Source organism: Orcinus orca, chromosome 8 (genome assembly GCF_937001465.1).
Source record: "Orcinus orca chromosome 8, mOrcOrc1.1, whole genome shotgun sequence".
NCBI classification, from domain to species: Eukaryota; Metazoa; Chordata; class Mammalia; order Artiodactyla; family Delphinidae; genus Orcinus; species Orcinus orca.
Window position 1 is genome coordinate 69,630,846 of NC_064566.1, and position 14,662 is coordinate 69,645,507.

The following is a 14,662-nucleotide window of genomic DNA, read 5'->3' on the forward strand; positions in this document are numbered from 1 at the left end:
AGGTCCCAGGCACCAGGACAATTTATGCATCTAATCACAGCTGTCATCTTCTCTTCTCTGAAGGCCCCCTGTGAGGAGGTCTCTTGTCTCTTTAGAGTCTGAAGGCCTTTCCAGGTCCTTCTGAGGCCCCTCAGCATGACAGCACGCTGAGCTCTGAGGGGCAGAGGGCTCCCCTCTTCCTGTCTGGACCCACGTCTCTCTTGCTCTCCCCCAGTCTCAGCAAAGTGGCTCAAATTCCCCCAGTAAGAGCCAGCACTTCCTCCCTTGCCAGACGTCCCCAGGGGAAGGGCTCAGCCACCCAGCCACAAAGGCGTGTGCACTTACTGTGCTCCGCCCCTCCCTCCGGGTCATTCCTGATAACCTCTGAAAAGTTTCCCTGGCGGATGTGTTTCCACCCAGCTGAGATGCAGGAGGGGAGGGGATGTGGGTGGGCAGGGAGGGCCCACCAGCCCTGCGTGAACACGCGTGGGGAAGGTCCCAGTTACTGAGCGGGGAGGGTTGCAGCAGGGCCTCGCCACCTCTTCATCTTCCAGCTCCTCTGCTCCAGACCCCAAGCTGTCGGCTAATGGCGTCTCACATAGATGTGCAGTGCTGCTCCCTGGCTGTGCTTTGGTCTTCCAGCCAGACCTGATGCCCCAGCCAGCCAAGGAAAGGAAATGGATTCTCAAGTGGGCCCCCTCCCGCTTCTCACCCATCCCTCCAGCCCCTGGCGCTGTGAAATTGCTGCTGCAAGGGATGGAGGAAGTGTAACCGTGTGGGGCTCAGGGCCAGGAATCTGGTTACCCGGTTGCCCAGTGGGATGAGCCCCAAATGGCGCTGCTTGGCCTCCATCTCGGCTTTCCCAGTCGGTGAGCAGCGTGGCTGCAGGAGAAAGCCCTCTTTGTCTTTGGTCTTTTGCTGCCACTCCTTCCTGCCCATGAGAGCACATTTCCCTTTGGTCATCTCCCAAGTTTTATTTTTCCTATACAGTGACACCCAGGGTGCTGTGAAACCTCTGAGAAAGAAGAACCAAGTGATTCTATGATCAGATACCTGCCTCCCAAAGCCTAACTGTATCGTAATTGGTAACCCACCTTGGCAGCAAAGTGCTTTGCTATGCTGTGCCTAGGCTGCTCTGTCAGCAGCCTCAGGGGGCTGTCAGGACGATATTATTTTTTCCTCATTATTCAAATGGAGAAACAGGATCAGAGAAGATGTGACCTGCCTCAGGTCAGGGAAACCAAGAGAGAATTCGTGGTTCTCATTTTTGTGCTCTTCCTGTGGTACTGAGATTACCTTCTGATCTTGAGCTCTTCCACCAGAGTTACATTCTGGGCACTCGGGCTCCACCACACTGCTTGTCACCCACAGAAAGTCCCTCGAGCCTGAAGGGAACTACTTTTTTTTTTTTTTTTTACATCTTTATTGGAGTATAATTGCTTTACAATGGTGTGTTAGTTTCTGCTTTATAACAGAGTGAATCAGTTATACATATACATATGTTCCCACATCTCTGCCCTCTTGTGTCTCCCTCCCTTCCCCCCTCCCTATCCCACCCCTCTAGGTGGTCACAAACCACCTAGCTGACCTCCCTGTGCTATGCGGCTGCTTCCCACTAGCTATCTATTTTACATTTGGTAGTGTATATATGTCCATGCCACTCTCTCACTTTGTCACAGCTTACCCTTCCCCCTCCCCATATCCTCAAGTCCATTCTCTAGTAGGTCTGTGTCTTTATTCCCATCTTACCCCTAGGTTCTTCATGACTTTTTTTTCCCTTAGATTCCGTATATATGTGTTAGCATACGGTATTTGTTTTTCTCTTTCTGACTTACTTCATTCTGTATGACAGACTCTAGGTCCATCCACCTCACTACAAATAACTCAATTTCGTTTCTTTTTATGGCTGAGTAATATTCCATTGTATATATGTGCCATATCTTCTTTATCCATTCAACTGTTGATGGACACTTAGGTTGCTTCCATGTCCTGGCTATTGTAAATAGAGCTGACAAAGGATTAGTCTCCAAAATTTACAAGCAGCTCAATAACAAAAAAACAAACAACCCAATCCAAAAATGGGCAGAAGACCTAAATAGACATTTCTCCAAAGAAGATATACAGATTGCCAACAAACACATGAAAGAATGCTCAACATTACTAATCATTAGAGAAATGCAAATCAAAACTACAATGAGGTATCACCTTACACCACTCAGAATGGCCATCATCAAAAAATCTAGAAACAGTAAATGCTGGAGAGGGTGTGGAGAAAAGGGAACACTCTTGCACTGTTGGTGGGAATGCAAATTGATACAGCCACTATGGAGAACAGTATGGAGGTTCCTTAAAAAACTAAAAATAGAATTACCATATGACCCAGTAATCCCACTACTGGGCATATACCCTGAGAAAACCATAATTCAAAAAGAGTCATGTACCAATATGTTCATTGCAGCTCTATTTTCTTTGTTTCTTTCTTTGCTTCTTTCTCTTCCTCTCTCTTCCGTCCTTCCTTCCTCCCTCCGTCTTCCCCCCCTCACCCCCTCCCTCTTTCTCTCTCTCTCCCTTTCTTTCTTTCTTTCTTTCTCTTCCTCTTTCTTTCTTTTTTTCTCTTCCTCTCTCTCTCTTTCTTTCCCCCTTCCTTCCTTCCTTCCTTTTTGATGATGGCAGTGGGTGAGGCTTTAGGGATGGGACTCTAAAATGCTATATTCCACTCTATAAAATACGAGCAGGCTCAGAGCAAGCTGCTGGGCCACCTCTCCAAACCTCTCAGACACCTCCTGGGTACAGCCCTGGCGTTCTCCCCACACCATTCACACTGGATTTTGCTTGAACTTCACTGAACTCATCATGATATTTGGTTAATATTTTTAAATAAATACTTTAGTACTTGTTTATTATCGACAGTCAGTCTCCCTCACTAGAACATAAACTCTTTGAGGGCAGGGCCTGTCTCATTCTCAGTTGACTAGAACAGTTAACAAAGTAGGTGCTCAGCAAATATTTTCAAATAGTGGAATGAATGATTTCATCACTGGACCTTTGTTTGGTGGAGTGGTTGTCCATGTGCATTCTACATTCTGCTTCTTTAAAAATTGTAGGTCATGTTTATGTTTGGAGAAATTTCTGTAGACTGCTCATGTTTCCTTTCTTGGAATGGTCTCCTGAACTGGCCTTGGCTTTCATTTAGTCCAGTGTGGTGGTCTGGAGTGTAGGCTTCTGTATCAGACAGACCGTGATTGAATCCTGGCTCTACTATTTTCTAGCTGTGTGACGTGGGCAAGTTATTAATCTTCCCAAACCTTAGTTTTCCCACCTGCAATACAAGAACAAAAATATCTACCTCATAGAGTATTGTGATGGTAAGGAATAAGAAATGATGTATGTAAAACATTTAGTACCTTGCCTGGCGTGTTGTAAATGCTACAGTTGTTATTCCCTTTTTTTCCTCAGTGCATACTGCTAACCACTGGTTCTGTGCTTACCACTGAGGATGCAGAGATGAACAGGATGCCTTTCAAATCTCCCTATCCATATATGAAGGGGCCTGAGCACAGAACTGGATGTAGGGATGAGGCAGGACTGGTTCTCAGACCTCAAGAGTTTGGAGCAGAGGCATGAGTGGAGGATAGGAGGGTGGGAAGGAGGAAGGGAGGGGAGGAGGGAGGGCAAAATCCCATCCCAGGTGAGTGGATGGCGCAAAAAGAATAGGCAGGTGAGAGTATCAGGAGAGCAAGAGTTTTGAGATGGGGGACCCAGGGGTGGCAAATGGAGGCTGGAGCAGGCCCTGAGCAGTGAGTTCTTTTAGTAAAGCCTTAGGACTTCAGGCATAGCAGGAGGGAGGTGTTGAGGGCTGGTCAGACCCTGTTCTCAAGGAGTTTAGAGCCTAGTAAGGAAGACTGACATGTAAGCAAATAATCGTATAAACAAGGATAAGCATGTATGCAAAGTCCAGAAGAAGCACAGAGGAGGGACACATGGGAGGGAAGGTGTGGTGGGTGTAGCAGGAAACAAGGAAGGCTTCCCAGAGGGAGAGCCTAGGAAGGTTCAGGAGGCTGGTGAGGAATTTAGTGCGGGTGAGACGTGGAGTGGGTGGAGGGTCAGAATAGGAGGGATGAAGCAGAATGGCATGTTTGGGTGTTCTGTAATAATTAGGACTTTCCCTGGCTGTCAGGGGTGCATGAACTGGGCTGGTGGGGTGGCATTTGGGGATCCTCCTTTAATGGACAGGTCCTTGAACAGTCCTGGTTCATATTTCTTTACAGAGAGCGGGTCCCACTCAGTAGTATAAAGCAGGAAGACATAAACTCTGACCTCCCCATTCTCCTTTGTCTGGGTAGAAATGCTGGTGTTGCAGTCTCACAGAACTCTACCGCTTACCAGTGTGGGGTGCTGAGAAAATTATGGAACCCCTCTAAACTTCAGTTTCCTCATCTGTAAAATGGATAAAATGGTGCACACCTGATGGAGATGTTGTTATAATTAAATGAGATAATACACGTAAAGGGCTTGGCATAGAAACCCCCACATAACACACACGTGGTACATACTGGTAGCATCTAATATATTCATTCATTCATTTGCGCATGCGTTGGTTCACCATTTAACATCAGACACCGGGGACACAGGGATGAACAAGGCTCAGTCCCTGCCCATAAGAAGCCTCTGATGAGTGTTGTGTGGGAGGGCAGACAAACAGATGATTACTGCACTATGTGAGTGTGATAAATGCTATGGCAAAGGCACACACAAAGTGATGATGGGAGCACAGATGAAGGGCAAACTGGTTGCCGTGATGACGATGATGATGATGATGATGAGAGCCTGGGCTAAATGTGGAGGAGAGGGCTCCAGTCCCTAGGAGCCAGATCAGGACCAGTCTTGAAAGTCAAGTCAAAGCTATCAGCCCTTATCCTGAAGGCCATGGGGAGCTACTGAAAAATCTCAGGCAGTGGAGAAACCTGGTCCCATCTACATTCAGGATGATCACTCTGGGCCCTGTGAGAGCAACTAGAAAGGTCTAAGGTTCCTCCAGGTGAGAAATAAAAAGATCCCATCAAGAAACTATGGGACCAAAAAAAAAAAAGAAACTACGGGATGCGAGGAGGTTGAAGAGCCATGATCTACTGTGGCAGGGCAGTGAGAGGGCTAGACCAGTGAAAGCTTTTGGTCGGAGTTTGGAATATCGAAAATCTCTTAAGGAGTATTTAATATTTCTCTTAAAACATGCAAAAAGTCTAAAGAATGGGACAGCCAATTTTGTCATTCACAGTTTCTTTATTACTTAAAATGACACCTCAGCTAAGGCTAGCTGGAATACTGTTTATCTGAATTGGCTTCTCCCACTGAAAGTTTTATTCTCTAAGTATCCTGTAGTATGTTTCAGAGAAATATAATATGGTCCTATTGTTGCATGGCATCAGATTTACCATGTTTTAAACCTGGTGAGTATACTGAGGAAATCATGGAGTGAATACCTGGACTGTCCATCTCACATAGTAGGTGCTTTATAAATGTTGCATTTCTCTGCTTTATTTATGTCTGAAGAGTGTTCAATGGAGTTTAAAGTATTTGTTCACATTATTACTCACAGACTTCCTAATCAAACTCTCAACATTGTCCATGACGCCTTGTAATCAGCAGTGGGTTTTCAGAAATGAGTGTTACAGGAACAATTCATACACTCACACACCTTTCTTTTCTGCTCCTCAGCTCTTAGGTAATTCAGATGCTATTGTCCTAGAATAAGGAAGAAAGTCAGAGAAATTTCTAGAACTTTATTTCATCACTTTTAGTAAACTTTCCCTGGCTCTTTTGCCCCTCAGGAACCACGTTCTCTGCTTCGAATGGATTGAGTGCACTCATCTCATCGGCTACAGCACCTCCCGTGCTCTGGGTCTTCTCTGTGGGCCTCATTTTGAATCAGAAGTTAGGTGATGCCTTCCTCAGGGTCTTCATTATATGCATTCAGTATCCTGAGTAGAAAAGTTAACTGTGTGTTTTTGATTTGTGTCATTTATACCTGTTTCTCCCGTCTACAAGAATTGTGTGCAATATGTCCTAATGAAGTTTTTGATACCACGTCAAGCCTGTTTGGCCCAAAATAGTCTGCTTCTCTGGGGTATAAACAAAAAGCTATTTGTTCTGGGACATTTCCAAATTCCAAGAACTCCTGAAGCCCTACTTCTTTTGAGGTTGTGCTCAGGTTCGGCCTGTGAATCCTTCCTCTGTAGTGGATATTAAAGTGACGAACTCACACAAAGCTTCCAAACTTATACTAAAGAATAGATCTGAGTTAAAGGGTAACGTGCTATGGAAATTATTCTATTGTACAAGTGTCCTGACATAAAAGCAAATCAATAAATCAAAGTTATTAAGAGCTTGGCTATGAAACAAGACACTCAGCATGTATTTTATTAGCTAAGATGGATGTCAACTCAAAACCCATGCTATGGCATATCTATAGCACACCTACAATTTAAAGAGAAAGAACTCTCTTACTTGAGGCTAGTGGGAGGTGTGGTGGATGGGACTCTGGGAAAGAAAACAGAAGAATGTTGGTGAAAATGCATCTGTTATCACACGGGCTGAGGCAAAGGCTCTCTTAGAGGGTGTAGATGAGGAATAAGGACGTTAACATTTATTGCAAACCTATTCTGTGGGTGTGGTAGGCACTTTGCAGACATCATCTTTTCAGATCTTCTTTTAAAAAAACAGATTTGACTCTTATAGAGAAGTTTTAGGTTCACAGCAATACTGAGCTGCAGAGTTTTCTCACACACCTCCTTCCCCCGCACATGCTGAGTGCCCCTATTATCAGCATCCCCACCAGAGTGGTACATTTATTACAATCGATGAACCTTCAGTGATACATCATTATCACCCAATGATAACGGGTTCACTTTAGGGTTCACTCTCGGTGTTCTATATTCTGTGGGTTTGGACAAATGTATCGTGACATGTATCCACCACATACTGTAGTATTATACAGAGTAGTTTCACTGCCCTAAAAATCCTCTGTGCTCTGCCTATTCATCCCTGCCTCCTCACAAACCTCTGATAATCCCTGATCCTTTTACTGTCTCCATAGTTTTGTCTTTGCCCATGTGTCATCTAGTTGGAATCATACAATATGCAGATTTTCAGATTGGCTTCTTTCATTTAGTAATATGCATTTGAGGTCCTTCCATGTCTTTTCATTGCTTGATAGCTCATTTCTTCGTTGAATAATATTCCATTATCTGGAATAATGGAATAAATAAACTACTGTTCATTTATTTTGTGCAGGTTTTTGTCTAGACATAAGTTTTCAAGTCCTTTGTGTAAATACCAAAGAATGTGATTGCTATCATATGGCAAAATTCTAGGGTTTTTAAAAAAAGTTTTACTGAGGTACAGTTGACAAATAAAATTGTAGGGTATTCAATGTGCACTGTATGTTTAGTTTTATAATAAACTGGCAATCTGTGCCCTGACATGGCTGTACCGTTTTGCATTCCTACCAACAATGAATGAGCGTTCCTATTGCTCCACATTCTCACCAGCGTTCGGTGTTTTCAGTGTTCCAGAGTTTGGCCATTGTGATAGGTGTGTAGTAGCATCTCATTGTCATTTTAATTCCCTAATGACATGTGATGTGGAGCATCTTTTCATATGTTTATTTTCCAACCGTATATCTTCTTTGACCAGGCGTCTGTCGAGGACTTTTGCCCATTTTTTAATCAGGTTGTTTGTTTTCTTATTGCTGAGTTTTAAGAGTTACTTGTATATTTTGGATAACAGTTCTTTATCAGATGTGTATTTTGCAAGTATTTTCTCCCAGTCTGTGACTTTCTTCTCTTTCTTTTGACAGTGTCTCTCACAGAGCAGAAATTTAGTTTTGAAATCCAGCTTATCAATTATTTCTTTCATGGATCATGTCTTTGCTGTTTTATCTAAAAAGTTATCAAGCCCAAACTCATCTAGATTTGCTCCTATAGCATCCTTTAAATTTTCTTAACAATCCCTCCACCCCCATTTTACAAACCCAGACTTAGTGAGGTCAAGTTATTCTTCAGTGCCACTAAATTAGTAACTGGTAGGACTAGATTCAGACACAGGTCTGTCTAACCTCAAAGCCCAGCCAGGAGGCTGTCTCCTTCATTCCATGGCTGCTGCCTCAAGAGCAACTCTGCATGGGAATCAGATTGGCTCTCTTCCAGGGTTGGATGAGGTCTCTTTCAACACGGAGATTCTAGGTCACAGATTAGAATAAATAGAAGAATGAGCATCCCTTCACCTTTTTGACCCTAAGACCTGCTACTGAATTTTGTCTTCATGTGCCTGAAGGGTACTTCTTCCTTATTATTTTCATTCATTCTAAGAAAGGCAGCTCTCTGCCCTTGGGGGTGATGGCCTCTAAAATTTTGGCTGAGCTGGGCGACTGAGTGCCTCATTTTTGCTGATGGGATTTGAGAGCCTCTGGGGAAGATGGTGCGTGAGCAATGGAGAATTAGTGAGGTTTTACAATGTTGTTATAAACTGTATGATGTGAGTTGATTGTTTCGTGTAGCCTCATGAAACATGAAAGCCTCATGAAAGTTGGAGAAGGTGGAGGGCGATTACATCACTCCCTCTGCCTTTTCGACAGAGATGAAGTCTTCTTTAATGCTTGGGATTATTTCCTGATGCTTCACGCAGACCCACCCAGTTTTCCAATTTTAATATGTTCTTGTAATAGGTATAGAGAAAAAAAGAGAAAGCAGGGGGAAGCCATCAGCCCAACTTGTTGTACTGACATTCCTGGCAAAGATGAAAGACTAATGTCAGAGCAGAGCACAAAACCTTACAGAAACAAGTCTGTTTGGTTTGGAGAGTAAATAAATAAGCCAGTTACATTACTTGGATGGCTGGCAAAAGTTTGGTCATCATAGCAGCTACCCCATCCAGCTTGCTCTGCTTATACAAGTTGTCAGCCTCTGTCCCAACCCCAAACTACCTAAGTAGGAGGAGCTGAACCTTGTCCATTCCTTATTTATAACTAGCTCTGAGTGAGGGGGAGGGACAGGCAGTGTTGTCTCCTGTGCAGGCTGCTTGCCTGAGTTACATCCACAAATGCGTCGGAAGCGGCCAGCTGGCTGCATCCTTCTCCTTACATTCCTGGGTCTGTCTGGGATGGTTGGCGCAGTTACCAGAACATACCACATTGGGATTGTGGAAGAATACTGGAACTATGTACCCCAAGGAAAGAACGTTATTACTGGGAAAAGTTTCGCAGAAGACAAGTGAGTGAAATTGGGGTCCCCATAGACTCCCAAGTTTGGCTCCTTTTTGAATCTGCTTGGGGAAGGTTGTATACCTTGGGTGGCTACAGTGGGGGTGAGTTGACCTAAATCAACAGGCGGGGTTTTGTGTTTGCTTGGAGAGCCCTTGCATGGGCGAGTGTGTAATTTGGAAGAGACTCGTCTGTGAAGAGCCATGTACAAAACCATGTGTTTTGAATAATGGCTTACTCTCTATATGGACAAGTTTCACTAGGTACCACTAAGAACTTCCAGGGGTTCTGGACTCACTGTGTTAAAAAAAAAAGTTAAAACTTGGGATAAAAATTTGAGAAATTTCAAGAATTCTTCACTGTTAAAACACATAATGTTTTCTTAGTTTTTATTTTTGGAATGAAACATCATAATTAGAGATAAGTATGCTCTAGGTAGTTACATTTTGTTTTGTAGCGTTTAAAAAAGGGGGACAGTTATAATAGATTTGGCTGGTATTTTAAGAGTTTCCTTGAGTCCACTTAGAAATGGCTTTATTTTGCTGGTGAGAGGTTTGTTCCAGCCCCAGCTCATTCAATCTGAGGGCAATATTTATCTCCAGAGCCTAGGGCATAGCTGGGTGAGATGATGCTGCAGTCTTCTATGTCCCTGACTTTTTATTTTTGCAGAAAATAGCGCTTGTTACCCCTCTTCCTCCCAGAGTGCTGTGTCTTAAATCTCTCATTTGCTCCCTGGAGTTCCCTCTGAAATCACCTGCTGGCTAAAGAACTGTCATGCATATTTTCAACGTTGTAGTTCTTAGAACATCTTTTGAGATGTTTTGGCAAATAGTCATATATTCGGATGCTTGTTCCTTTCTTAATAGGCAGAGCCCAGTGCATTCAAATCCAAGTTCCATTTTTTAAAGATGAGGTTAGTTGCTAAGATTCATGGGGTCTGCCAGCAGGTCTTTAAATGCCAGGTCCCCCTGCCCTGGGGAAAGACCAAAGACCCAGTTGGCTTGGACACACGGCTTCCAGGTTTTCTAACAACACAAAAGAGGCATAGTCATGTTTTGTTTATTCAAAAAGGATGATGCTCATGCCAGCCAGGCTACCAAGAAAGACTTTTCCTTAAGCTTTGTACCAGGAAATTTAATGTCCAGGGGCTATTTCCAGAGAATGCTCTTGACTTCTTTCAATCTCACATCTGCTGACAATTGATGGTTGTAGTTTGTACTGTGACACATGGATATGGGGTTGAAAGACTCTCCTAACTGCCAGGAGCTTTCCCTGAAAATAGAGCTCTGCTGTCCTCAAAAAGGCATCAATAGAAAAATGATCATTGTGAGCAGCTATTGGATGGGAAAATATTCAAGATGTGTGCATTGAGGGTAGTGAGGGTAGTCTTTAAGTGCAATGTGATGTTGGACACATTTCCATATGCACAGAATTCTATCTTTCTCCTGAAATGCCCGTACCAGTATAGCTGTTTGGTAGCATTTACTCTGACCCAGTGATTGCACCAGAGACTTTTAATTCATTACTGCTCGCAGATGTTATTATTCCCACTCTACAAACAAGGAACTGAGGCTCTGAAGTTAAGTACTTGTTTATAATGTAAAAGGCAGCACCAAACTCACATTGCTTTGACTTCAGAGCCAATATTTTTTCACGATGCAACCTTTTCCTGGCAAAGGTGATCCTTTCCCATTGAATTAAACTCAACTTTGAGGGAAGTCAGGGATTCCATTAATAAGAACTTTCTAGAAAGACCCAATTCTTTACCAAGGGCAGGTTTAGTCTCACTTGTCACTCTTTCCAGAAAGACATTGAAAATGATCACTGGTGTCAGTGACCAAACCAATTACCTGGGTTCATTCAAAAACCCAAAGTACTTTATTTTTTTTAATTTTTATTTTATATTGGACTATAGTTGATTTACAATGTTGTGTTAGTTTCAGGTGTACAGCAAGGTGATTCAGTTATACATATACAGATGTCTATTCTTTTTCAAATTCTTTTCCCATTTAGGTTATTACAGAGAATTGAGCAGAGTTCCCTGTGCTATACAGTAGGTCCTTGTTGGTTATCTATTTTAAATATAGTAGTGTGTATATAGTGTATATATTAATCCCAAACTCCCAATTTATCCCTCCCTCTGCCCCACCTTTCCCCTTTGGTACCCATAAGTTTATTTTCTATGTCTGGGAGTCTGTTTAAAAACCCAGAGTACTTTAAATACTCAAATACTAAAATGGCATTTTCACAAGGCTGGGTGCAGGAAGAAGTTAGGGGATCTCTGTAGATCATTTCAGCCAGAAGATGGTGCTTTGAAGAAATTACAATAAAATGTATGAAAATAGTTATGGTGAAAAAGAAAAGAAAAAAAAAAGAGAATAGGCATGACTAAAACACAGTTTGTCATCAGATTAGAGTAAGGTGGTTTAACAAATGCTGTGGTTCCATAGAGGAGTACTCCAGCCCATTAGGAGAAGCTGGCATACTAGATGTCATACATGGGATGCCAAGGTCCCCAAGGGTTCCCTTCTGGTGTGTCAAGGAGCAATGTTTATGTGGGGCAGACTCCTGACTCTTAAAAGGGAGCCTGAGTGAGGATGTGATGCGTGCTGGCTTTTGGCAGCAGTCATGCCAGGAAGTGCTACTCATGTGGCCAGTGGCTCAGGGCAAGTTTCTAAGAAGGTACAGTTGTGGTTGGCTGCTGACTCTTGCTTGAAGACCACAGGACACATGTCTCAGGTGCCATGGTTCACAAGTGTCATGGGTGCCACAGGTGACATATGTGAAGATGTCACGATTATGGGACAAGTATGGAGTTCACTATGTGTGCTCTGCATTGTGCCATTTCCCCCAGAGCAACGAATCATCTTTGGTGATGTGACCATGCCTCTTAGCTTCTGCAGGATGAGTAGACAGCACTTCTGAGGACTCTCTGCTGGTTAGATATTCACACCCAGAAAGTGCCCAATATTTAGAAGTTCATGACAGCCGGGTGCCTAGTATTCCATTACGAGTGGAAAGAGCCTAGACTAGAAACCAGGAGACCTGACTTCTAGTCCTTGCTCTGCCCCCAACCTGCTGTGTAACCTTGAACATGTCACATAATCTCTCTGAACATCAATTTCCTTAGTTTGTATAACAAGGGAGTTGAAACACAATCCTTAAAGTCACTTGAGAAGTATAATTCTAAGGCATTAGACATAATTTTCAAAACCAAATGAAAAACATCTTACCTTACTTGCCAGTTCTAGAAAGATTTTTTGCAATGCAAGGAGAGAGATGATTTGCAAATGTTCAGCCAAGAAATCAGAGTTGAAGAAAGCCTGAGAGTGGGGATATGTGACAATTTTTGAAGTATTCTATATTTTTATTTACCCATTCATTTTTTTCCCTATTCTTTAAGAACGGTCTCCAATTCTTCACTTCACCCACAGAGTTTTTCCCCACAGCCCTGGCTTATTCTGATCAGCTTCCTTCCCAACCCCTCATGGAGCTTTATCTGGTGTCTTTATCTGGCCTTGGACACAGTGTTTCCTTCTCTCTGCTTTGCTCTCTAGTGGTTTGATGTACACCAGTCACCTCTGCAGCTGGAGGATGAGTGCTCTGTTGGTGGAGAGGAAGGCCCAGCATATGTAAAATAACCCCTCTTCCCTACACAGAGTTTGTCAGTGACAGTGACCCATGGAGGACTGAGAAAGGCCGGTCATTTGGAATCAGAAGTTCCTTAAAAAACTACAAATAGAACTACCATATGACCCAGCAATCCCACTACTGGGCATATACCCTGAGAAAACCATAATTCAAAAAGAGTCATGTACCAAAATGTTCATTGCAGCTCTATTTACAATAGCCAGGATATGGAAACAACCTAAGTTTCCATCATCGGATGAATGGATAAAGAAGATGTGGCACATATATACAATGGAATATTACTCAGCCATAAAAAGAAAATGAAATTGAGTTATTTGTGGTGAGGTGGATGGACCTAGAGTGTGTCATACAGAGCAAAGTAAGTCAGAAAGAGAAAAACAAATACTGTATGCTAACACATATATATGGAATCTAAGAAAAAAAAAAGTCATGAAGAACCTAGGAGTAAGACGGGAATAAAGACACAGACCTACTAGAGCATGAACTTGAGGATATGGGGAGGGGGAGGGGTAGGCTGTGACGAGGTGAGAGAGTGGCATGGACATATATACACTACCAAGCGTAAAGTGGATAGCTAGTGGGAAGTAGCAGCATAGCACAGGGAGATCAGCTAGGTGGTTTGTGACCGCCTAGAGGGGTGGGATAAGGAAGGTGGGAGGGAGGGAGATGCAGGAGGGAAGAGATATGGGAACATGTGTATATGAATAACTGATTCCCTTTGTTATAAAGCAGAAACTAGCACACCATTGTAAAGCAATTATGCTCCAATAAAGATGTTAAAAAAATTGCTATTTACTGATCACACACACACACACAAAAAGTAAGAACTAATCACTGTCAATTTAGTTGTTCTGGTTGCTTTATCTTTGAATAAGGGGAATGGGCAAAAATTCGGGGGAAAGAAAGGTGAGTGCCAAAGTTTCAGTGATGTAAAAAATCTTGGAAAACAAAATTAGGCAGTGCCAAGAGCCTAATAAATCCTGATTCACAAGGATGAGATAAGAAATAAATTGAAATCATTTCACCAAGGTATGATAGCCATCAGATGGTGCCATTGAACTTTCCACTTGGTACCTTTTCTTGATCATAGGGGTCAAAAACATAATTGAGACTATAAGCATGGTTGTTTCCTAGAAAGTATAGGATTTAGGAGTTACATTCTATTTAGAAGATTTTTCTCCTGATGAATATATTCCTCCTCTTCACCATTGGGCTTAATGGGGACACAGGGCTCCTTTGACTTGCCTGGGGATGGTGTTAGCATTTGATTCACTCCTGCCAGTCCTGCTCATAAAGTGCTTAATTAAGGTGTGACTGTGCTTCAGTGGTAAAGCCTGGTCTTTAATGGAACCAGAGTGGATCACCTTATTTAAAGTTACAATTCTCACCAAGATCTCCTTAGGCCACCAACACACAAGCAGGTTGTTTTTCTTCCCAGTGAAATGCAGGGGTCTTCGTGGGTGCTAACTCACGGGCAGACCCATACTTGGACACGAGTGAAACTGATGACTACTCAAACCCCAAGTTAGGGTCTGTTAAGGGAGTTTACCCAGCCATATCACTGTGGCAGCCCAGTTGACGGTAAAGGGTTTTGAACACCCCCTATGAGCAGGCCCTAGGATGGGGAAGGCCCTGTATGTTTACCTGAAAGAAGAGCCAACTGAAGGGAAGCAGGTAGAGGAAGAGAAAGGCTTTTATAAGCTTTGAAATAAAGAGAAGGATCTCACCTCATTAGCGCTTGGTCTTAGACAGATGATGACTTTCAAATCTCAACTT

General features: G+C 43.0%; 1 protein-coding gene across 1 annotated transcript in view; it reads left to right on the forward strand.

Moving 5' to 3' along the window:
- The first annotated feature begins 9,075 nt into the window (after positions 1-9,075).
- HEPHL1 (hephaestin like 1) overlaps positions 9,076-14,662 on the forward strand; it is a 93,205-nt gene continuing 87,618 nt past the window's right edge. Inside the window, 1 exon segment of the mRNA XM_033420360.2 lies at positions 9,076-9,245. Coding sequence (XP_033276251.2) covers positions 9,076-9,245 — 170 coding nt within the window.